Source organism: Venturia canescens, chromosome 2 (genome assembly GCF_019457755.1).
Source record: "Venturia canescens isolate UGA chromosome 2, ASM1945775v1, whole genome shotgun sequence".
Lineage (NCBI taxonomy): Eukaryota > Metazoa > Arthropoda > Insecta > Hymenoptera > Ichneumonidae > Venturia > Venturia canescens.
The window spans coordinates 12,727,055-12,749,877 of record NC_057422.1 but is presented as its reverse complement, the minus strand read 5'-3'; the positions used below and the strand labels follow the sequence as shown (position 1 = coordinate 12,749,877).

General features: G+C 40.5%; 1 protein-coding gene and 1 long non-coding RNA gene across 8 annotated transcripts; one reads left to right on the top strand and one right to left on the bottom strand.

Annotated features, from left to right (window-relative positions):
* Window positions 1-943: 943 nt before the first annotated feature.
* Window positions 944-21,742, bottom strand: Pur-alpha (Purine-rich binding protein-alpha). Of its 7 annotated transcripts, none has more exons than XM_043412959.1 (8): window positions 20,788-21,742; window positions 18,934-18,984; window positions 9,948-10,066; window positions 9,677-9,779; window positions 8,928-9,058; window positions 8,494-8,721; window positions 7,935-8,117; window positions 944-1,419 (listed from the first exon to the last, which is right to left on the bottom strand). In XM_043412959.1, the coding sequence occupies exons 1-8, from the start codon at window positions 20,822-20,824 to the stop codon at window positions 1,225-1,227; spliced, it is 1,047 nt and encodes a 348-aa protein (XP_043268894.1). In that variant the 5' UTR covers window positions 20,825-21,742; the 3' UTR covers window positions 944-1,224. The 7 variants fall into 7 exon arrangements, with proteins under 7 accessions (XP_043268894.1, XP_043268896.1, XP_043268893.1 ...); XM_043412961.1 differs by having other exon boundaries at window positions 8,940-9,058; window positions 20,788-21,740; XM_043412958.1 differs by lacking the exons at window positions 18,934-18,984; window positions 20,788-21,742 and adding an exon at window positions 16,258-16,497.
* Window positions 16,714-19,401, top strand: LOC122407019 (uncharacterized). Its single transcript, XR_006260131.1, has 3 exons — window positions 16,714-17,760; window positions 17,989-18,082; window positions 19,110-19,401. It is a non-coding gene; the product is annotated as an uncharacterized lncRNA (long non-coding RNA).
* Window positions 21,743-22,823: the final 1,081 nt, after the last annotated feature.

The following is a 22,823-nucleotide window of genomic DNA, read 5'->3' as shown; positions in this document are numbered from 1 at the left end:
TGCAAGAGCCAATGCGGTAAGTGTATTTTTTCCATTCCTTTCGTCCTTTTTCCTACAATGCAATACCATACCGCGAACTGTTCGTTCAATTGATCCGAGAGTACATGAAACTTTGCAGAGAAAGAAAAAATGTACACGAAACTAACGACATATCTAATTAAGAATACTTTAGCTAACTAGCTAAGCTGCACAGCAGAATTGGGTAGTTATATTCACAAGAAGTAACAGTTATCACTCATTTGTTTTCGTTCTGTCATTGTTTTGCTCGTTATTTCCTTTTTTTTATTTCATTCGGACGGCGCGAGGGCGTGCGAAAAACATTTCGAAATCGTATCGTCTCGTCCGGTGTATTAAATATATCTCTGCGAATTCATTATTATCACTAGTATTATTATTGATTTTGTTCCTTCAACAAATGGCTAAATAATCTAACGAAAGATCGCGAACTTGAAAATGAGAGGGATGGAGGAAAACATACGCAAGGATCTCGAGGACGTACAACTGACACTCATTGCGTCCATGTTCTTTTCCCTTCTTGATGATCGCTCGTCTCGGTCAAAACACATGGAAACAAAGCATTGCAACAGAAGACGATAATTTTTTCGATCGAATTCGACGAAAACTCGTAATTTTCAAGTTTCCTAGTGCTCCTTATTCGTATTCGTATGTCTATGTGTTCGCATGTTTGCTTTATTTTATTATGCCACAATAATAATGAGATTTAAGCACGAGAATTAACGATTAAAGGTTCGTAATCAGGCAAACGCGTGGACGAAAATCATCGCGTAAATTACACTTAGCAATCGCAACGGTCGGTCAACGTCTGCGAAAACAATTTCATTTCGATGCTTGATTCAAGGTTAAACGAAACGAAAACAGAAATATTTTGAAATTCGCTTTTCTTATTCCTTTCAACAAGGTTAATCGCATTTTAATCCATTTAATCGGTCTAATTAGTTCTCCATTGAGTTGTGATTTTTTTTTTTTTTCGTGTTTTCGTCGATTTTAGGGGTTATGGTTGAAAGTTATGGACCATAACCTATCATTACGATTTACGAGATTGGTTTTCACGATTAAAAAAAGGAACGATCGAATGAACTGCGACGGTGGTAAAATCCTGCGATTCTTTGATCAAACGTGAATATTTTAGAAGAATATATAAATGTGAACTCACTATAGAAGGAAGGTGGAGTGGAAATTTTTTAGGCGAATTCTAGGACGAGGTTATTTTGGGACGACGGAAGGTGCGGAGTTCGTTTTCGCTGGTATCAAAGAATTTTTCAAGCTGGCGTTGGACGAGGAAGGATTTTTGACATTTCGGTCCAGTGTTTTTCGTCGGTTTCGATAATCACGCTGTCGACGATTATTGCCCTGTTGTCGTTTATAATCGCGACGATTTTTGCTCGTCGATCGGCGTACCTGCCAGAACAAAAAATAAGCACGAAAAAGATACGCAAATCAGAGTGTACTCAAGTGATAATATTGAAAAAAATGAATAATAGAGAAACTGAATATAGAGGAACTTTCAAATAATTGTACAAAAGTGAAAAAAGAAAAAAATCAACAACCAACGTGTTTCGTTATTTATCGACGACGGACGGAAGATTTTTTGTTTTTCAATTCGTGTATCATATATGTAATATGAATTCGTGAAAAAAAATTAACGTTGTGAGAGTAGGATAAGTTTTTGTTTTTCTTTCATTTCGCAACACAAACGCTGTTTCGTATAACACACATCGTCTTTAGCACGGGCACAAGACTCAATAAAATTGGAAATACTTTTTTTTGTTTCCGTTTTCTTTTTATTGAATAAACAGCCTAGGCGATTTTTGAGCCAGGCCCGAGTGGGCCGATCTCGAGTCGAGGTCGATACATGGATAGGAAGGGACAAAAAATGTGTAGAGGAACATTTTATATTTTTTTCTCCCCTTTCTTTCTCACTCTCTCTCTCTCTCTCTCTCTTTCTCCGACTTAGTTTTCTTTTACAAAAACTAAAGAAAAAAAAATACATATAATAAATACATAAATACGATTTTGATGCCAAAATCGATCTGATATTTCAATTTATTATATGTATACTTCAGGAAAGGGAGGATGTTGGGTACGAAGCAAATTATCAAACAATCGCAATCCTAACATAATATTGAAAAAAAAAAAGAAAAAAAAACAGTAATAACACTCGTTGTAGTTGAAAATGAAAGGAAACAACACCGTACGAAAAACGATGCAACAACAAATAAAAAAAATGAAAAGAAAAAGAAAACATTACGCTAAACAATATAAATTAGCCCTCTCGAAGCTGATTCATTTTTGTTTTTAGGGAAAAGGAGACACAACTGGCAATTCACTGGTAATAAAATATTCTACGAGTAATAATAGTAATAATAATGATAATAATCGTAATAATAATGACAATAATAATAATAGTAATAATAGTGACACTATAATCGTAATTGTAATGAATATAATTGATGCTGCATTGAAGAAATTGTTATTTTTTTTTGTTTTCGTTCATTTTAGGACAGCAAATAGCGAACTTCGAGAAAAACGAACTTGGACATATGCTCTTAAAGAAGAGAGATAGAGAGAGAGAGAGAGAAAGAGCAAAAATGTGAGTGAGAAAAGAAGAAAGAAAGAAAGAGAGAGAGAGAGAGAGAGAGAGAAAGGAGAAATCTCAAGTGCATTTGACACTTGTTTGGATTTCTTTTCGCCTTTTTTCATTTCTATTTTTTTCAATTTTTGAATCACATTTGTGGTTCATGTGTTGGCCACGTGTGGTATGCACCTTCGACCTCAAAGTTCGTCGACTCGAGCCCAGCACGGAGCCTCTTATTCAAGATCAACATAATTGATGTGACAACGATCGAAATAACGAATAAAAAAAGAGGGGAGAAATAGGTTCGAACGATGCTCGCAATTTGTCGTTAAGGGAGAAGGCAGAATATTTTCGTTTTTTGTTTTGTCTTCTAGGACGACGTGTAGCAAGACAACGATCGCAATCGTCCCTAATCAACTACATATGAGTTTGTTTTTTTTCCTTTTCTCATTTTAGGGTCTTAGTTTTCTTTTTACTCGACATTGAATCAGCTTTATCAGAGGTTCGCTGATCACCAACGTTACAACGTTGTTTTGAAACAGCAAACGAAAAAACACCGAGCTACAATTTCTTTCTAAGCTTCTCGTCTCTCTTTCACTCTCTCGCTCTCACTTTCTATCTCACTAACGATCGAGGAGAAAAAAATTGAAAAGATGAGGAAAAAGAATAGAAAAAAAGAAGAAAACATTGTGTTCGGATTGAGACAATTAATAGTCATATACAAATTACGTTAATTCGTAATGGTGTCTCGTCTGTATTTTCTGTGTTTTTTCTCTCTCTCTCTCTCTCTCTCCCTTCTTTCACACACATTCTTGCGGTCACGCACACATTCTTCCTCTCTCGCTCACTTTCTCGCTGTATGGATGTGGCAATAGTATTAATCGTTAATTCAATAGTATTATTTTTTTTAGTATTTTCCTCTCACTAGACACGATTCAACATATAGAAAGTTTATCGTTATTAATCAATAATTATTCATCTTTTTTTGTTATTTCTTTTTCTTTTCTTTTCCTCCTCTCTCTTTCTCTCTCTCTCTCTCTCTCTCTCTTTCTCTCTTCGTAATTATCTTAAAGCTGTCTGTCTATAAGAACTCGCTGCGTGGCAGGAGCGTCGTGTTATTCTCGTTTTTTCTCTCCCTCCATTTTCATCGTCATATTATTTTTCTTCATATAAGATCTCAGGCTCATGATTTTCGCTTCATCTTCTTTTGCTCGTTCTTTTGCTATTATTTCGTATATTCGCTCGTTTCTCTCCCGCCCTCGTTCTTCCTTTCTCTCTCTCTCTCTCTCTTTTTCTTTCTTGTCCACAACCTTTTTTTCAATTTCCGTGTCTTTTCGTTTAAGGTACGTTCGTAGTCGTCTATACGGTTTTTATTTAGCTCGAGCTCAAAAGCGTACAGCTTAGTGTGTACGCTCGAAGAATTCTTCGTGTGTTTTGTGTAATCATTTTTTCATGTCATATTTATTATTCTCATTCTTTAGTTATATTATGCTTACTTGTGTCTCTCTCACGAGTGAAAACTTATCGAGAAATTTTCGAATCTCTCTCATATTTATGTGTCAATGTGTTGGTGTATGTGTGTGTGTATGCGTGTCCTGTATGTTTCTGTCGAGTTTAATATTTAACATATCCTTAAATATTTACTACCTGTTGATGCTTTGTTATTTTGTAATTTTTTTTCTTCTTTTTTTTTTCTTTATCTTTTTAATAGATCACAATGTGTCATACCATCTGCGCCAGTGAACAATTTTTTCTATGCCTTTTCGTTTCCATTCGAACGTCCGATAACATTTTTTTTGTATTTTCTTGTATTTTTGTATTTTTTTTTTTTTTTTTTTTTTTATCGCCTATTACACAAATCTCGAGGTTCCCTCGCTGTCACTCTTTCGACCCTCTCGAGTGGCTAATCCTTCTCGTCGGTAAACATCGAAAACACAAATTTTAAATGATCTCGAAAGAAAACGCTGTTCTCGTTGAACGGGGGTGGAAAAAAAAAAAAAATATGTTGAGTTTCTTCATTTTCCTCTCAAACGCGCAAAGCACTCGAGAGCGTCGAGTCGAAGTCGTGAGGAAAAACAAAACCTACAAAGAGCGTTCTCCATTCGAAACCTCCCCCCCCCCCCCCCCCCGCCTCCTCCCGTATCATGTGATTTTTATATTGCGTTTTACAATCGTCGAATCCTACATTCTAAGGTAAATTCAGACCAGCCGAAATTGTGTTGATTAATTTGTTTGTTTGTTTGTTTTTCTTTCATGTCGTTTAAAAAGAAAAGGGAGAATCGCGAAACAATCGAGTATCTAATTGGAATAGATTATAATTGAGAATCGCTAAAAATATAAATAATATTTCATTTCGTATTCATTTTGTTACTTTTTTTTTACGTTTTTTTCAGGGCTGCTTCACGCCCTGCTTAAATAGCACTTTGTCTGTGTTTCTTTTTTTCTCATTTATGCATATAATATAATCGCTTCAAACTCAACCCACTTTTTTCTCCTCTACTATAATCGATGATTTCGCACCAGTGCGAAATTTCGAGAATTTTCATCTCGTCCTGTCGTCTTCAACTTTATTTTCTTGTAGCGTTAGTTATTTTATCATTATTATTATTACTTGCGTTTTTCTTTTTTATTCTTCGCTTTTTTTTCTTTTCAATAGAAAGAACGTAAACAAAACGATTTTACAAGTTTTCACTTCTCCCTCATCACCACGATGCTTTTCTCTTTTTCGTCACATATATTGGTTGATGATATCAGCACAGCAACGTTGGAGAATAAAAAAAAGCGTATTTAAGATCCTCGTTTACTCGAAAAAAAAATTCACGAAGCTGTGTGTGTATGTTTTTGAACCGTCTTGGACTCGGTCTCATAATGCTTCTTCATTACTCTCTCGATTTCGTCATGTCAATCGTTCCGTTGTTTCCATTATTTCTCAGATTTTGCTCGCTCCTTTTATTCATTTATTTCATCTCATCCGTGTCACGAACATAACTCGCATTCTTCTTTTGCCCTTCATGTTTTCCTTTATCCCCCCACTTTGCTTCCTGCGCCCGGGAGGGGACCGAACCGATTGAGTGAAAAATCGCAATGCGTCAACCGCGTCTTAATCTGCTCGGACTTCATCGAGCACAAGAAAATCAAAAATAAACACCGATAATAAGATAACAGCAATTCGAATGAATGTTTTTTTTTTGTTTTAAATAACTGGAAAGAAAAAGAAAAATTGCGGAAACAAAAAAACTGCGATTTCGGGCACAATCGGTTGGGTCCACGGACATTGGCATTTCGTTACAATTATACAGTTATATAGATTCTATATAAATACCTAATATGCATTCATATATTACATACCTAATATGCAATTATTTTTTGTTGTTTTTTTTTCTGTTTCTCTTTTTCAAATCGGTCGTCGCTCGATCGTAGATTTTTTCCGTATGTGTTTTCAAATGTCATTCCGTTTTGAAATTTGGTTTGTTCGTTTTTTTAGGTACGTGTCGACACGATCTTCAATATTTTTCAAATACTCATATCAACATTTTCGTAATTTTGAGAATTTTTCTTCTTTCTACTCTCCCACGGTCCCAATATATTTCCGCTATTCTGGTTTGCTGCGTATCATTTCCGTTTTGTTTTTCTTGTCAACTTCACCGTCACGATGTTCCGTATAAAAGTGTTGTATCTTTATTTTAATTCATTTTTTTTCTCGTTTACTTTTATATCATTTTGAATACGGGGATGATGATCATCGGGGCACCTCTCGTGCGTTTTATTCTCACGAAAAAAACGCAAAAATTCAACACATAATTAACGTCGTTTATATAATGTACATATTATATAGATTTGTTTTTGTATCCGGCTAGCATTTTCATCTCCTATGATTTATATATTATTTCAATATCATTATTATTATCGTTATTTTACTTTTTCCAATCCAATTTTTTCTCCTTCACCCCCACCGTTTTTAAAATCTTTTTCGTTTATTTTCCGATAGACGTCGATTACGAGTGATTTTCGTGTCACGATTTTCCAAGGCGAGAACGAATTTAATATTGACCCGAGACGATTGATTTTATTCCGTTTGTCATTTTCCTTCCTTAAGGGAGATACTCGAAATGGGCGAACGAATTTTTGAAAGCCCCAAGTCCGCGCAATGTTTCCTCCTCGCCTCCTTGCCATCCCTCCGTTTCCCTATAGATTCGTTCGTCCGTGTACGTGCATGTAAAATCGAAAAAAAATGTAACTTTCAAGACGAGCAGCATTTTTACACGCGACATAATCGTTAATATAACAACTATCTTCATTTTTTATCCATAAAATCTGAACGATCAAATTCAATTGTAACGGAATCCTTTTTTCACTATAACCCGACTATTCGCCCACGAGAAATAGAGACACTCCGTTGATGCGAGATGTCGAACGTACAGAAAAAAAAAGAGAAAAAATGAATTATTCGAAAACGGAAATGAATTTTTTTTAGAAGAAATACAGGAATATTTTTATCGTGTTTTACACGCTCAAACATACTGAATGAACAAAATATACGGATTCTGAGCAAAATTGATCCCGAAGAAATGGAAAATGAAAGGAAAAAAAGAACGATGGTGCGTTCACTTTTTTTCTTTTCCTTTTAGATTTCGTTATTTTCCAATATTAATCTCCCCTGCTTCGTCTCTTAACCTGATCAGTTGATCAGTTTATTGACGAATAATAATAATAATGTTGCTGTGAATTTCGGTGGAGGGAACCGGAGAAAGATTGAACCGCGTCCCCGCCCAACTCGATCGGTTCATCATCTTATTATCTCGATAATAAAATCCCTGGGCGAAATAACGAAGCAACAAGGTCGATGATTACGTAATAATAGTTCGATACGTATTGTTTTGTCGTAATAATGAAAAATCGTTGAAAGATTGGTGTTGAAGCGACATTTGTAATTGAGAAACGTGAGGACGCGACGGATTTTTCGTATCGAGAATATAACAGGAACACGAGGACGATGATGCTTGTTACACATGCTTTTTTCATTGACGATGACCGACCAGTGAGTTTGAGGACGAAGACGAGGCGACAAATGTCGATTACGCGAAATACGAAAAGTATCATAATGACGAGCTCCTCGTAATTGAGGACTATTATGACGATGATTACGATGAAAATGTTGCGATTTACGACGACACGGACTCCGACAAGTTCCCTTAGTTCGCATTACGAATTGAAAACGTTTTACGGTCATAAATCCAATGTTCAAGTTAAGTTAAAGCCTTTTTCACTTGAGTAAGGTTGATTCTAGATTCGGATTGGGATTAGGCTGCTGCTGTTGCTGCGAAGTTGGTGAAGCTACCTGCGTCACCACCGACGAACCTCCTTTTCCTTCGTTCATCGTACTTCCACCCCCACCGACACTCGACATCACCAATCCACCACCCCCTTCTTTCATCTTGTCGCAATAGTCTGCGAATATGTCCCGGAATCTCGCCCATGACTTTTCCGGTATTGTTATCGCTGTTCTAAAGTTTGTCTTTACCTGTAAATACATTCAGTAAAATATTAACAAAACTAACCAAAGAAAACTGGATAAATTTTATCTTTTTATTCCATTGTTATCTTGAATATGCTCGATAATAATTATGACGAGCAATAAAAATCAGTGCGTCAAATTTTCGATTGTCAAAGTGACGGAAGGAGTTTTTGATGTTCATCAGTTTTCTTCAAAAATGTACTTTGACGATATTCTCGTTTTCATATTCATTGAAACTTTTCCTCCTTTCAGTAAAACTTGAGATTCATAGGTTCGACATTGGAGTTCATATTTCAACCGAACAATTTTGAAAAAATTCAAAATTAATTCTCTCCTACGAGGATCAGCTTCGGAACATATTAAGCAAATACTGGAATCGTACCTCAGAAATTCTCATATAGATGCCACGATTGTTCTGACCAATATCGAAATAATAATTCTTGTTGTCGACGCGCATGTAGCGACCTTCGGGCAAATCGCCCTTGAAGCCGCCGTCGTCGGTGCCGAATTCTTCGAGAAGATCCGTAAGAGCATCTCGAAATTCTATCATTCCCTGTGCCGGTATCGCAATCTGCGTCCTCGGACCTCCCCGCGTTATCGTTTGGGAAACCTGAGAATGCGTAAAAACGGAAATTATTAAAATTTATCATTTCTTCATCTCCCAAATAAACATTTCAGTTCTTAAGCTACTGCACATCGTAAGTAATAAAACACTCAACCCTTATTACGGCATCGATAATAAATTGGGCTGAACTTAAAGGACTTTGGTGACGATATTTATTATAAATAATGTGATACTTGATGTTCGGTACATACAGGGTGACTCACCCGCAGGAAACGACCACGGGAATTTTCCTTAAGGTCGAGATAATATCGTCTGTTGTCCTTAACCATCATTTCTGATTTGAGCTTCCCATCGTCCGGCAAATTCTCCGAATTCGGTGGACCTATTGAATCATATTCATTAATTTTTTTTCTTTCATTTTCCACGACTCTTCAATCGAGAGGATGATGCTAAATTTTCAACTAATCATTCGAAAATCATTCGAACTGTGCAAATATTAACGAAGCTACTTGTTCATAGAAATTTTAGTTAAAGGAAAATGTTATGCAGTTCAGTGCAGATGAAAAAAATGGACGATTCGTTAATATGCTTGAAAATAGAAAACTTGTTTGACGTAATTTATGGATTCGATTGGAAAAAATAGCATCAGGTCAAAATGATTTTCCATTAAATAAAATTATGCTGAAGTTTGCAACGTTTGAGTCCAGCAAAATGAACCAAGAAAACAACTTTTATTCTCTAATTTTGATCTCCCCCTAATTAACAATTCGTTGATTCAAGGAATTGGAGGATCGCAAATATCTTTTTCTCCCATTTCGTTGGACTTTAACGTTGCAAACTGCAGCGTCATATAAAATTGGGCTAGACACTCAAAATTGTGTAAAGCCTGTTCAATATCAATTATTGTACGAATATAATTTTCGTACGATTGTTCTAAAAAGGGGAAACCGAATTTTTGATAGAAGGGCAAATAAAAAGTTGTCATTGTTTCATATCTTACCAAGAGATGCATAATAATCGCTAAATGATGAGAGGTGATCACGAAATTCTGACGCTGTACTGAGAGCCAAGAATATTTGACTTCTCCTGCCATCTGCTCCGATCTGCAAAAGTAACGCCACGATTTTATTTCGAGGTCTTAAGGTACTTATTGCTACTCAAATAATGAAATGGCTGTCGTGATTTTCGAGCAGGTACTTAAAAAAAAATCCATCAAATACGAAATGAATATTCCATGCAAAAGTAGTTGGAAAAAATTCGATCAATCTTACCTCGGCTACTTTGATAAATCTTCCCCGCCTGTTCTGTTTCACATCGAGGTAGAATCGCTTGCTCTGAATTTGGAGCATTTTCGTCGCCAACTCCTGCTCGCCCTGTTGGCCCTGCTGACCTGAGAATCGAGCAAAAAAACGGGATTAAATAGCTGCGAGATTGATCGTCGACGTTGGCGATCCTCCCGATTCGCGTAAGTTCTCTTCGCCGTAAAAGAATATTGAACAACGATAAACAACATTTGTTCACAAAAATGAGTTTAACAAATTCCGGAAGTGTCAAAAGGGTGTCCCTTAGGTCCAAGCCCCACGAAAACCCGGCCTGGACCAGCCGAGCTTCCCATCCTACGGGAAGCTGCGAAAAAAAGTGTTCGAGAGAAGAAGCCTTCGTCCAGAGATACCGTTTCTACAAGAAATACGAGCCGCATATTTAGGTTGGAGGCGAAACGGATGAATAGTGACTGGGTGACCCGGTTCGTGGTCGGGAAAGTTGGTCACACAGGGGAGGGTCGCACCGGTCTTCGAGGGACGATAATGGCTAATAACGATCAAATTTCAGGGCCCCTTGGAGAGAGGAGAATCAATGGCAAGCGGGAGCCAGAAGAGGAAGAAGGAGCAAGAATTTCGAAAGAGTATAGCAACAACGCGACGAGGAAAATGAGGAGTTGTGATAAAACAGAAGGAAAAGGGATCGCGTTTGAGGTAGGCCAGGCCAATTGGGCATAAGGGCTGCTGAGGCAAGAGCCATGTTGGGGATGGAGTCCTCCTGTTCGTCGATCAATAACAGCTGCGACGAGGGTCGACGACCCGTTTCCTCCGATACCCTCGGCTCTCTCTCGTGCGCCCCCAGCGCTCCCTCCCCTCCCTGCGAGTTCTCAGCCCCTCTACGATCGTCCGCGACTTGCCCCGCCGCATCCTGGGGCACCTACTTTTTCGTTCGACTCCCACCAGCCCCCTTTCTCACTCCTATTCCCCTTTCATCCCTTCGCGAGTTTCTAACTCCTCCCCCGCCTCTATCCTTTCCTTCCTTCGCTCCTCTCGTTCTCTCCGAGGCTTGCCTACACCCTGCCCTAGCCTAATATCAACTACGTGGCGTTCTCCACTCCAGGGAAAGCCTCGTTGCTCCAGATACCTCGAGGCTCCGATAACCCCCGATACAGGGGGATGCTATTCGCGTTTTAAGGATATTTGGTACAGGCTTACAACGTTGCCATACTAAACCGTGCTAAAATCGTAAAAAATTTCGAAATAATCAGAATTTTATTTAATTTGGTGAACATTTAGTGCCAAATTTTGACGATGCAAAATTTTTAAGATTTTTCCGGGCATAAGAAATCTGCTTTAATGCTTTTATTACTCGATAACCAAGCAGAAGAAAATTTTGAAAAAAATTGTGTCTTCGCACTTGATGTTGAAGAACATTATCACCAAATTTCATCAATTTCTAATTGTTTAGACTTTTGTACCGTACGTCGTTAAAAGCGTTACGAACGCATGACGCTCAAGTTTGCAACGTTGGAGTCCAACGAAACGATTAAAAAAAACTCTCCAATGATTCTAGTAATTCTCCAATTACGTTCCCCGTCGAGTTTGCAATTCGTAGCTTTTCAACTTGCACCGATACTTCGTGAAATAAAAAATGAGTGAATTCCAGATGTTTTTTTCCTTCATTTCGTTCGACTCCAACGTTGCAAACTTCAGCGTCGTTACGAACGCAGCAACGCTCCCCGAGCTCTGCTAATAATGGAACAGTTCTCAGGACCGCTTCTCACGCTTTATCAGCCTGTGATCGAACTACTTTTTCCCCGATTTATTTGAAAGTCATCGTTTTGTTTTCGATGCTTCGGAGAACTTGCAGGATTCGTCCAACATGGGTGAGCCCGAGTCGCGGGGCTCGACGAGCCGAGTCGAGGAGCAGCTGCGACTTTATTTTTCCCGATACGTCAAAACTGCCTTAAAGACGGGAAAGCTCGTGGGGTCTCATCCAAGTTGTTAATTTTACTCAATTTTACTTAATTTGTTGAGCAAATTAATCGAAATAATAATTCAGACAATTAAACTGGACTTGATTATTTTAGTTAACAAATTTCGTTAGGAATTGAACTTTCTTCAAAACTATTTATTATTCATTATCACATTAATTAACTCACCGAATTTAAGTGATTTTGTTTTGTTATCGACTCAATTTATGCAACCTCCAATTCACTTTATCCGTTTACTCGATCAATGTTTAACCAATAACACACACACGCACACAGGCATGATCGAAGATTTGAAAAAATTTGGACGTTGCCGAATAAACGCACAGCGGTACAAATCGATCTACCGTGCGTTTGCATTTGGTGAGTAATTACGTAAGCCGGATAACCGTGTTTGAATCAATCGTCTGGCATGACGAAATTTTCGTAGCGATGAAATTAAAAAAATGTTTTTATTTCGTGTGTGACGAAATGGAATAAGAACGATCGAGAAATTCGCTTTTCCATTAAAATTTTTATAAAATTCGTTAGGAATAATATTTCTGCTTATTTTTGACGTTTTTTTTTTTTTTTTTTTTTTTTTTTTTATTAATTTTGATACATTTTACGGCAGGGTTTCGCGTCGGAGCGTGCCGAAAGCTGCCGACCTCGGGGATTACTCTGTGACGAGCTGTCAGTGTCCGCATGCGAAATTTCCCGATACGTCGAAAACGTTTGAGTCGGGACAGTTGTTTTATCTCGGGGAACAAACGGGTTCGAAGACACCGTGGAAACGTGTATCAGGGCCGAAAATCACCGATTTATTGACAGCCTGGCTCGACGAAGAGGACTCGATAAACGAATATCGACGCAAGATAAATAAATAGCGGAAATCCAGTTTTTTTTCTCAGTGCCCCACATTCGTTGTGGGATGGCTTCCCTCGCGGGGGTTTCAGCCTCGCCGACGCGCGTTGTAATAAAAAAAAACTAGAATTGAAAATTTCGCGTCGTCTACGTACTGGAAGATTGCTGGAGGCTTCCAGAGATCGGGACCGGGCTGAGGTCGCCCTGGAAAATGCGGCTTTTGAACATCCTGTCGACGCTTCGATTATCTGTGTATCTGTACATTATCCTCGCGGCGATTTCAGTCCCAGGATATTTCAGTGCGCGTGTAAAAAGGCACGAACGAGTGTTTTTATACCATTTTTCGTGTTTAAAAGTTGAAAAACAGATGCTTGGCACGGAGAATTAGTTCTCGAGAATTTTCAAAGATGGCACCTGACATTCGAAGTTGACGGGTTAAAAATATAAACTTTATTTTTCGCTTCAAGTTTCGACCGATCGTATTTTCCGAGCGAGACGATTGTCAGAAAAAAAAAAAAAAAAAAAACATTTTCTCTCCCCGAGCTTTTTTGTCACTTCTATTCTTAGAGTCCGAGAGCTCTCGAAGCGCGCGCGTACTTCACGACATTTTGCAGTCTTCGCTCTCACGCTGGAAGAAACTCGCGTGTTTTGGTCTCAAGGCTCCATGAAGGAAAATGGCCACTGCGACATCATTCTACTTCGGTTTGCGACTCGATTCCTCCCTTTGTGCTCTCCCGTCCAACCCAAATTTTCCCACCATCAGCACGCGTCGATATCGTTTAGATTATTCGAGTCGAATATCGTCGACGCCCTTTCGTGGTGAAACTTTAATTCGAGAGGTTCCTCAGCTCTCCTCGTCGAGGACGGTGAACGGAGCGAGAATTTTGACCAAGACCGTGACATTTCGTCGTCGAAAATCTCAAGCTTGGACTCACCTTCGTTCGCCTCTTTTTCCAATTCGGGACTCTCGACTTTCAACGGAACGTCGCTTTCTTCTCGACGCGTGATCGAACTGAAATTCTCGGCCAAACGATAATCAAATGTCTCACGCATTTCGCAATTATTTTTTCGCTCAACGGTTAAATTCCATGTCTCACAAATCTTTGAAAACTGCGACAAAAACACCCCGCCTTAAATACGTTGGACGAAATAAATTCGTCGCCCTCGCGACGTATCCGAGAGTTCGAACTTTGCTCGACTTTTGACTCATTTTTATACACACTCTCTGTGCCACATTATCGAATTCCGCACCGATGCTCTCACGTCGTCGTGTTTTCTCCGCACGAGTTAAAATTTCAGCCGCAACGCATCATTTTTTCCTATTTCGCAATAGAATTTAAAAAATCCTTTTTTCATGATTTTATATTTCGACAATCCCTTTCGAAGTTATTCCACGAAGATTCCGCAGCTGTGAATTATTATCGTATCCAAGCACAATTCGACGATTTTTAATCCTCAACGTCTCGAGCTTCGGAATTAAAACTCTTTAAAAATAATTCCGGAACCATTCGAAGCCCGAGGCTTCTCCGTATAACCATCAATTCGCGGCCTGAAAGCCGTTACTTAACGTCACACAAAAACATCGCGTTGATTCGTCAATTTCCGGAGTCGAAAAATCTCCGTTTGGACGTTTCATTTCCGGCGTTGCACCAGTCAAAACTGTGCAGGGAGCGTACTCAGCGAGGAATCTTAGCCGTGACGGGAGCCCGAGCTTCGTTAAATAAATGAAAACGAGCAATTCGCTCGATTTCCGGTAGCCGTTGAACGATAAAACCTTATCGCACTCTAATCCAAGAAAGGTACGAACCAGGCGAGAATTCCAACTGATTTTAATTGCAAATTGTTCGATCGAGGAAAACGAGGAAGGTTTGCGACCGTAACGCGACCTGCCACAATGCAAACTGCATTTTCGTACTTATTTCTCTCTCTTCTCGAGTCTCGCCAACTTAGCCTCTCGATGCGCCCTACACTCGATCTTTTACACTGACACAAATACACATATATATCGAGATATGTACATCAATACAAACATATGTACGTGCATAAATCCATATCTATAGACATCGAGTATATAGCACGGTTCAGCGACTGCGACTGCAGTAGCGAGTAGCGCCGCGGACGACGTCTCAGCTGCGTCGACGCGTCTGGGGCGCCTCGATCGGCGCCTTGGCCAACTAGATGCCCAACGAGCAGCAGAAAATCGTAAAAAAGCACTGGATGACACTTTCGACGATAGTTGTTGTTATGACAGCCGATTAGGCTACTCTCACTGTCGTTTTTTTTTACTTTTCAATAGCATCAATCGTTGCATAAAGATTTTTTGTTAAAATATTGTGTCGCAAAGTGACTTTAGGGATATATAACGAATTCAATTTTTCGTCAAATCATTTTGTAAAGCTCTTCGGAGATTTTTCTCGGCTAGATACACCAAAATTTGGCATCAATCTTCGGTAAATCGTTTTTCAGTGATTGCGAAGGAAATTGAGGCGAGCTGTCACTTTTCCCTGTGACACGATTAAGAGTTTTGGCGCAAGTGCTCACGGTACTGATGCAAAATAAAAGTTCGAACGAATTTTGGAAAACTGTAAGATCAAATTTTTAATCTCTTTCTCAAAAATGAGTTCATCTTTTTGGAAGGATTTCAGACACGTCGAGACAAAGTATGAAAGAAAAACCTCAAATGGTTTTAAAATCCTACTGAGAATCGCATGAAAAAAATATTCTTACACTTTTTTTAAAACGATTGTAGAAGGAATCGAAACTTTGTTTTTCAGATCCACTTTCCCTTTCGATAAATGAGCCGAAAAACATTTTTGCATCTCCAATTTGTTGTATTCTCTATTTTACAGATTTTCAATAATTTTTGAAATTTCGAATTTTTAGAAAATGAAATGTTTTCAGTCGCCATTTTCCTGGCTAATTTTCTCCACTCTCATATCCATTAAATCAAGCACTCGCAGTTGCTCATGTCAGAAAATTTACAGAAAATAACAAATTTTACTTCAGCAACAGTCAAAAATTGACTCTCAATGTTTTAGTCTGATAATCAGAATAACTCTTTCCGTCTGTATGAACCTTCCTTGAAACTTATAATATTTTATCACGAATATCGCGAATCAGAGAAGTTAGGAACAAGATTGATCGAGAAATCGTGCAGTTCAAGATCCGACTCTGACCGGATTGTCTGACGCATATAAGTAGCGATGTCCGCTCAATGGTCAGACAGACTGACACGTCACTTTTGGCTCGATCTCTCTCGGCAATAAATTAATGAATCTTTAATACTGGAAAGTTCATTTGTAAATAAAAAAAAAGTAGACAAATCAATTTACTTCGCGAGCCCCAATTTCAGTCGTAACTCGAAAAAAAAACTGACGAATCGAGAAGTTTTTTCGAATTTCCATCGCTGTATCTAGTCGAGTGCGAGTAACTTTTGACGAGATAAAATTTTCGGTTTCACAGAACGATAAATAAAGAAAGAAAATCACCTTCGGGTCGCCAGTACTGAATAGTTTCCATGGTATCACCCCATCCGTTCGTAATCGCGTCGTTGTGACGAAAACACGAGGCGACCTCTGCCGGATCGAGCATAACTTAGGGCGCCAGCGCGAACGGTGTAGCCGCACACAAAACTCGGAATGAGAAAAAAACAGTGTCCGAGAGAGCGAGCGGTTGGGCACAAATTTCGAGGAAAGGCAGAGAGCTCGGTAAAGTTTCCTGGAAGTGACGGGAGGTTCGGGGAGACAAAAAATCACAACAAAGCCGCACGAAAACAAACGACGTATCGAGTGAGCCAAACTGACCGGTGAGTGTCGCGACGGGAGTTAGAAATTTCGTGGAAAGCAGTAATTGAAGGAAAAACTCGGGCGATCGAATACGAGAGGGTGAGAGAAAAACAATGTCAGCGATTGAATAGACTCGGTCGCACAGTCACTACCGCGCGCGATGACACATCGCGTTTGCGTTAAAACTGAAGACGAGCGAGAGACGGACGACGGGAGAGGTTATAAACGCGGAACAGCAAGAGTATCTGCTCGTATAATATTCCGCACACGGTGACTGTTCGCTTCTCCGTTACGATTCCTCGGCATCGTAGAGTGCGTTGCTTTTCTCGTAACACTGGCGGGCGGCAATACAGAGCGAGTGAGCGATCGAGGAAAAGAGAAAAAGAGAAAGAGCATAAATGGCGTTTGACGTACGTACGTGGATTGGCGCTGCGGTTGTGTGTCGTCAAACGCGAAATCGCACCGATGACGTGCCGGTCATTCATGGAGCTCACCGTCACGCAATTGGAATGCGTGACTTACGAAGAGAAAGAAAAAGAAAGAGAAACGACGCTCGAACCGTCCTACACGAACCGCGCCATTTTTCCCCTCCACTTTCTTCTCTTCGCCGAGGATATAGCCGCGCCAGCATCGCTCTGTTTCTCGGAAAAACTTGTGTGCCCGGGAATTTCGAAGAAATCCGAGAAATTCGTGTTTTTCGAGGGAATTACAGCCGAGCCCAAAGTGAATTCGAAGAAAATGGTGTCGAAAAAAATAAAATAAGAAAGAAGTGACATTGGCATTGGGTTCATAAACAAATAAATTTTCAAGTTTTTCAATCCACTCGAAGTAAATAGTTGACTAGGAAAAATGTTTTAGACGGTAGCGAAAGTTTGCGGACCCATCGCGCCACGTGATATTGCCGGCTCGGCCACGTGACTTCCCCCTACTTTGACCACCGCTCGGCGCGACGAGAGCGTGTGACGTCATAGACAGCTGACTACCGAGCGCGGCCGAGCCGCCGTCGTTACACTAGTCCCGCGCCCTATCCACCCACACTCACTCCCCGGAAATATCAGAGAACCGCACGAGAGAGAGTTCGCCCTTGATGCCCGAAATGTAAACCGCCGATATAATCGCTCCCTGGACACTTTTTCTTCGAACAGCTACCCGCAACACGGAAACGAAAATTCTTGAGCGCATGCTTCCGGATTTCTTTACACACAGGTAATCGCACCTCGGATCTCATAACTTCGACACACAAGTTCACTGCTCGAGTAACCGCGAAACGGAGTCAACGAACATTCCGAACGATTTCAATACCTCCACACAGAACTTGACGTGTACTTCTTATCGCGGGGTTTCAGAATTTTAAATAAATTACTTCGTACCTTTCTTGAAAAAGGGAAGAAAAATATTCCATAATTTCAATTCTTCTGTTTAATGTTTTTCCAGAAAATAGCACACGACGAAATGACGTTTACGAAATCGAGTTTTATGTCAAAAAATGTCAAGTTTATTCAACACCAAACAACTTTTCAGAAAAATGGTAAGATTCAAAAATTGTCTTATCAGTTTAGTATTTTCGACGGTATGAGACTTCGAAACATTCTTTGACGATCTCCTAACCTCAAAATCGAGAGCCATAATACTCGACAAGATTATTCAGATTCAATATTTTTCATGTCATCCTCCCCAAATAAAAAGTTTTCTTAAAAACGGAATGGAGAATTCATGAATAGATTGGCAATTATAAATTGTAATCTTTGTGGATTCGCCAAAATCGAAGGCCGCGAGATTCGTGGCACCCCAAATGATTTTCGTCGTGTAACACCAACTAATTGTTCTTTATTTAGAACCGAATTTTGATCTGTTGACTAAAAAATATTGAACAACGACAATTTCGCGTTTGACTTCTCCATTTGGAAACAAATAATTATGCTCAACATCCCAATTACTTTTCCCCTGAGACTCAGTGTTGCACCCCGCCTGTTGCCAGCGACGCCTGGTGGGCGCAACGGAAAAAAAACTTTTTACAAGCCTGCAGTTCTCGGCTATTGAAATTCGACGTTGTTTCAAGACCCGTGTAAAGACCGCGGTTTCGCGCAAGTCCGTGGCTGTACCGACGAATAAGATTGCAGCGGGACCCGAGCGCGCGAAAATTCAACTAGGCGCTAATTTGAAAATTGTCAAATAAGATAAAATGAATGAAATCATAATGAATTTTTCTCTTTACACTCGTTAATTTATGCATGGAAATACGATGCTCCTTGTAAAAAGGTTCGCTTCGTAAATATACTCGATTCGAGTCGCTGTCACGACTCAACAAACAGAAAGAACGACTCAAGGACAAATTTCACGATCTTCGCATAAACACGTGTGTCAAAATTTTCAACTCACCGGAATCGAAATCAGCTCCGCCGGCATCCATTCCGCCAGGATTTCCATACTCTGCAAAAAATGACAGTTTAATAAAAATCAAATAAAAGCATACTAAAAGTAGTTGCAGCTACCAAAAATGTGTCAATGGAAGAAACATGAAACCAATACGTTCCACAACTTTCGTTATTTTTAAGGGGGCAGAGGCGAGGGGAGCAGAACTCGTGTAACTCTTGACAGTCGTGGACGTTATTTTTCGATGAATCAAAAACGAGATCAAGGGTTTCTCGAGCCCTCAGTTTCTTTCTAGTTCGGCATGGAGGAAAGAATGGAGGGGGGATTGACGAGAAAACGAGTTTGCATGGTACATCTGGCGGATGCATAATCACGTTAAGCGGATGAATCTCTCACGAATATTTCTTTCGTTCGTCCGGCTCTTTTCTTTACTCTTTCTCGCTTCTTTGAACACCGACCAACTCACTCCAGGTCGTTTGGTTTTCATTTACTTTTTATTTATTTTTTTCAACTTCGTACTCTGAAGATTCTTCATAATTATTTATTTTCCAGTCACTTTTATTATTTCTCCCCCTTTCAACATTTTTTTCGTTTTCTTTTCTCTTTATTTTGCAACTTTTCTTCCAGGCCTGGATCCGTTTTTTTATGCTAGTTTTCTCTCTTCCGCGTGCAAGTCCAAGATGGTTGAGACGAGTCCGCACGCGAACCGCGTGCACTCCAGACGGTCGAAGCGGTTACGCGGCGACGAGACGGCGGACAAGGAAAAGACAAGCAGAGAAAGACATAAGAGAGAAATAAAGAATAAGAGCGGCATAAGCGCTGTTACGTCATTCGAGGACTCTCCCCTGGCGACGGGACAAGGAAACCTTTTCGCGAATCCGTCGTCCTCTCTTTCTCACTCTTTCTTTTCAAATCTTCCATCTTTCTTCGTATCTCGAGGTCGAGAGATTCGCGCGCGCGCGCATGTCATCGACTACTAGCAGATTCAACCTTGGCGCGTCGATCAGCCGAAAAACGTGGAGGCATGATTCTATGAGAAGCGGAGACATTTGCCTACGATGCTTTTCGATGTTTTTTTTCTCTCGTAGAAAAAAAAATAATAAATAAAACCCACAAAGAAATATTGACGAGTTGAGCGAACGAGGATCTTTGGAAACGTCGATGAAAAAAAAGCTCGCGAGCAAACTCACTCGGTGGAATAAAATGGTAGGAAAAAAAAATAAAAAAATCAGCAGTTCACACAGCAACGTCGAAAGTTGCGATTATTCAACACGGGCGGCGCGAGGGTCCGCGAGAATGGTGGGACGAGAGAGGGGGAAGGGGCACCGCGCACGCGGGAGTCAGCGGTGGAAGAGCGGGGGGGAAGAGGGGATCTCGCTATCTCTCTCTCGCTCGGGCGCACACGCGTACCGAGTGCGATATGCCGTCGGCCATCTTGGATCCTGGGGGGTCGTTGAAAAATAGCAATTATGATTGTATCCCTACGATATTCACATGCAGTTTACCTCGAAAACTAATCTTCACTACATTTTTTTACACTTTTAAATCGCCCTGCGGCGTTTGCCGACAAAACCACTGCGGGAGGGATTTGAAAAAATACTTTATAGGGGCGTGTTGAGATACCGGAGCCCAGACATTTTCCTATGAAACCCGCGAAGTTGTGCAATGACGATAACCGGAAAAAAGAAATGGCAAAATTGGACCTCGCCAAAAATTGACAAACAGCTCGAAAGTATTTTCTCGATTTCTCTTACAGAAAAAATAGGAGCTGAATTATAATGATAATGAAAACAAAAAAGATGGAGTTACGAGCGTAGAAAATAGCTTTGAGAGGAAGAGAGAAAAAAACTCGGCTCTTACTTTGTGGCTGATCGTCCAGGCTCTCTCGGTCGGACATAGTTCCAAACTCCGTTTTGGTTTTGTTTTCTCTATCTCGTTTTTATTTGGTATTTATTAAATTGATTTTAAAATTAGTTATTCTTTGCTATTATTTCTTTCTTTTTGTTTTATTTATTTTAATTTTAATATTATTATATTCCTATTTCGGATTTTCGGAATCCCGTTTCCCTGTCCCTTTTTTTTCTCTCTCTCTCTCTCTCTCTCGTATTCACTTCGTGTTATATTTCGTGTGTCGCGATCTCGCGTCCCTCGTTGTCACGACGGAGCCAAGCGCGGAGGGCCCCCGTATTAAAATTCACCACCAAAGAGCCCCGGCACTGCCTCTTCCTCGCGATGAGAGAGAGCTAACGACACCGAGCGCAACCAACCAAACACCACTGCTCTAAAACTCTCTCTCTCTCTCCCTCTCACTCCCTATATCTTGCCTCTCTCTCTATCTTCAATCTACGGCTATCTTTCTGGCGTTCACGGTCCCAAAAATAATTCTTTTTTTCCCGTTCACTTCACTCCGTACGGGTCCGACCCGGTCCGAACATCCGTCGTGCACTTCGTCCTCGTCCTTGTCCTTGTCTTCGTCTTCGTCGTCGTCGTCGTCGTCGTCGTCGTCTCCGTCGTCCCCGTCTTTACCGCCGCCGCTGCCGCCGCACGACCTCAACAAAACCGTCGTCGTCGTCGTCGTCGTCTCCGCCGCTAATCCTGAACCCTTTTCTCACTCACTCTCTCTCACTCTTCCTCTCTCGTCGTCACTAACACGCACTTTTTCTCTTACTCCACTTTGCCAACAGCAGCAGCAGCAGCAGCAGCACAACTCCACGCTCACGCTCTTTTCCGTCTCTACTCGCGGCTTATATTTCGCGGACTCCGCAGAGCTTTGCTCGCTCCACTCGCGCGAGCACACAAATTCCCCTCGCGGGCTGGAGACGTTTAAGTATATGTATACATATACGTGCAGTACGAGCTGTGTGTATATATATATATCTATATACCCCTCGTATTACATTGCATGTATGTATGTATGTATATATGGAACAAGGCTAGCCTCGTCTAGCTAGGCGACTCTTCTGTCTCGCTCTCTCTTGTTTCCCCCTCCACTTTTTACGTACGCATACGCACAGTATATCACACGACGAATATCCAGCGATTTTTTTTGCTGGAAGATTTCTCCGATCGCTGCCTTAGCCTTAGCACTTGTTTTGGTTTTTTTACTTTTTTTTTTTTTTTTACTTCGTGGCTGAAAACCCTACCCTAGTTCCTTGGATCGCCGCGTGCCCACGTAGTTTATAAATATGTGTCTGTATATATGACAAACGCACGAGCCACGCGCGCGCTCACACGACGTGATCGCGTACTCCTTCGAGGTAACCACTATCTCGCTTGTCTAGTCCCCCCCTCCTTGGTCTTTGCCAGTTTTCTTGGCCTATCTGTTCTTCTGAGTAGTCTCTTCTTTCGGTTTTCAATGCAGACCGATGGAAATAAAAGTGGAGAGGTTACTTTATTTTTTTTACAATTTACGCGCAAGTTTTAGCTTAAAGTTCGTATCGTTAGCGCATATTTCGCAATTGTTGACTGGATATTAGAACACGTGTCTATGCACGTGTGTAGATTATTCAATCATTTGAAATTAATATTGTCTTAACTCTTCCAAATTGCAAGTTCTTTCCCTCGGAACGTCTTCTCCTTTCCACCGTTCGTCCGCCCGACACGAGCTGTTTCTCCTATACGCACGTAGGCCAGCTGCGGTTGTCAGTTTTGCCGTCTGGTGGCGCTACCTTCCAGCCCGCTTTTGCGCCTAGAGCGCCAACGTCTACGGCTTATCGCCGTCATTATGGTGAAGTTCTCTTACATCACGTTCCTGTGTGTAACATCTCTACTCTTTTCTCCCAATACTTGGCGTACTATTACCCCCGCTCGTTTCACATCCCATTTCTTTTTTACGATATGTTGTTTGTCCTGCTACGACAGTGTTGTTTGAGCAGGAATTCTGAAAAGCTTGTAGG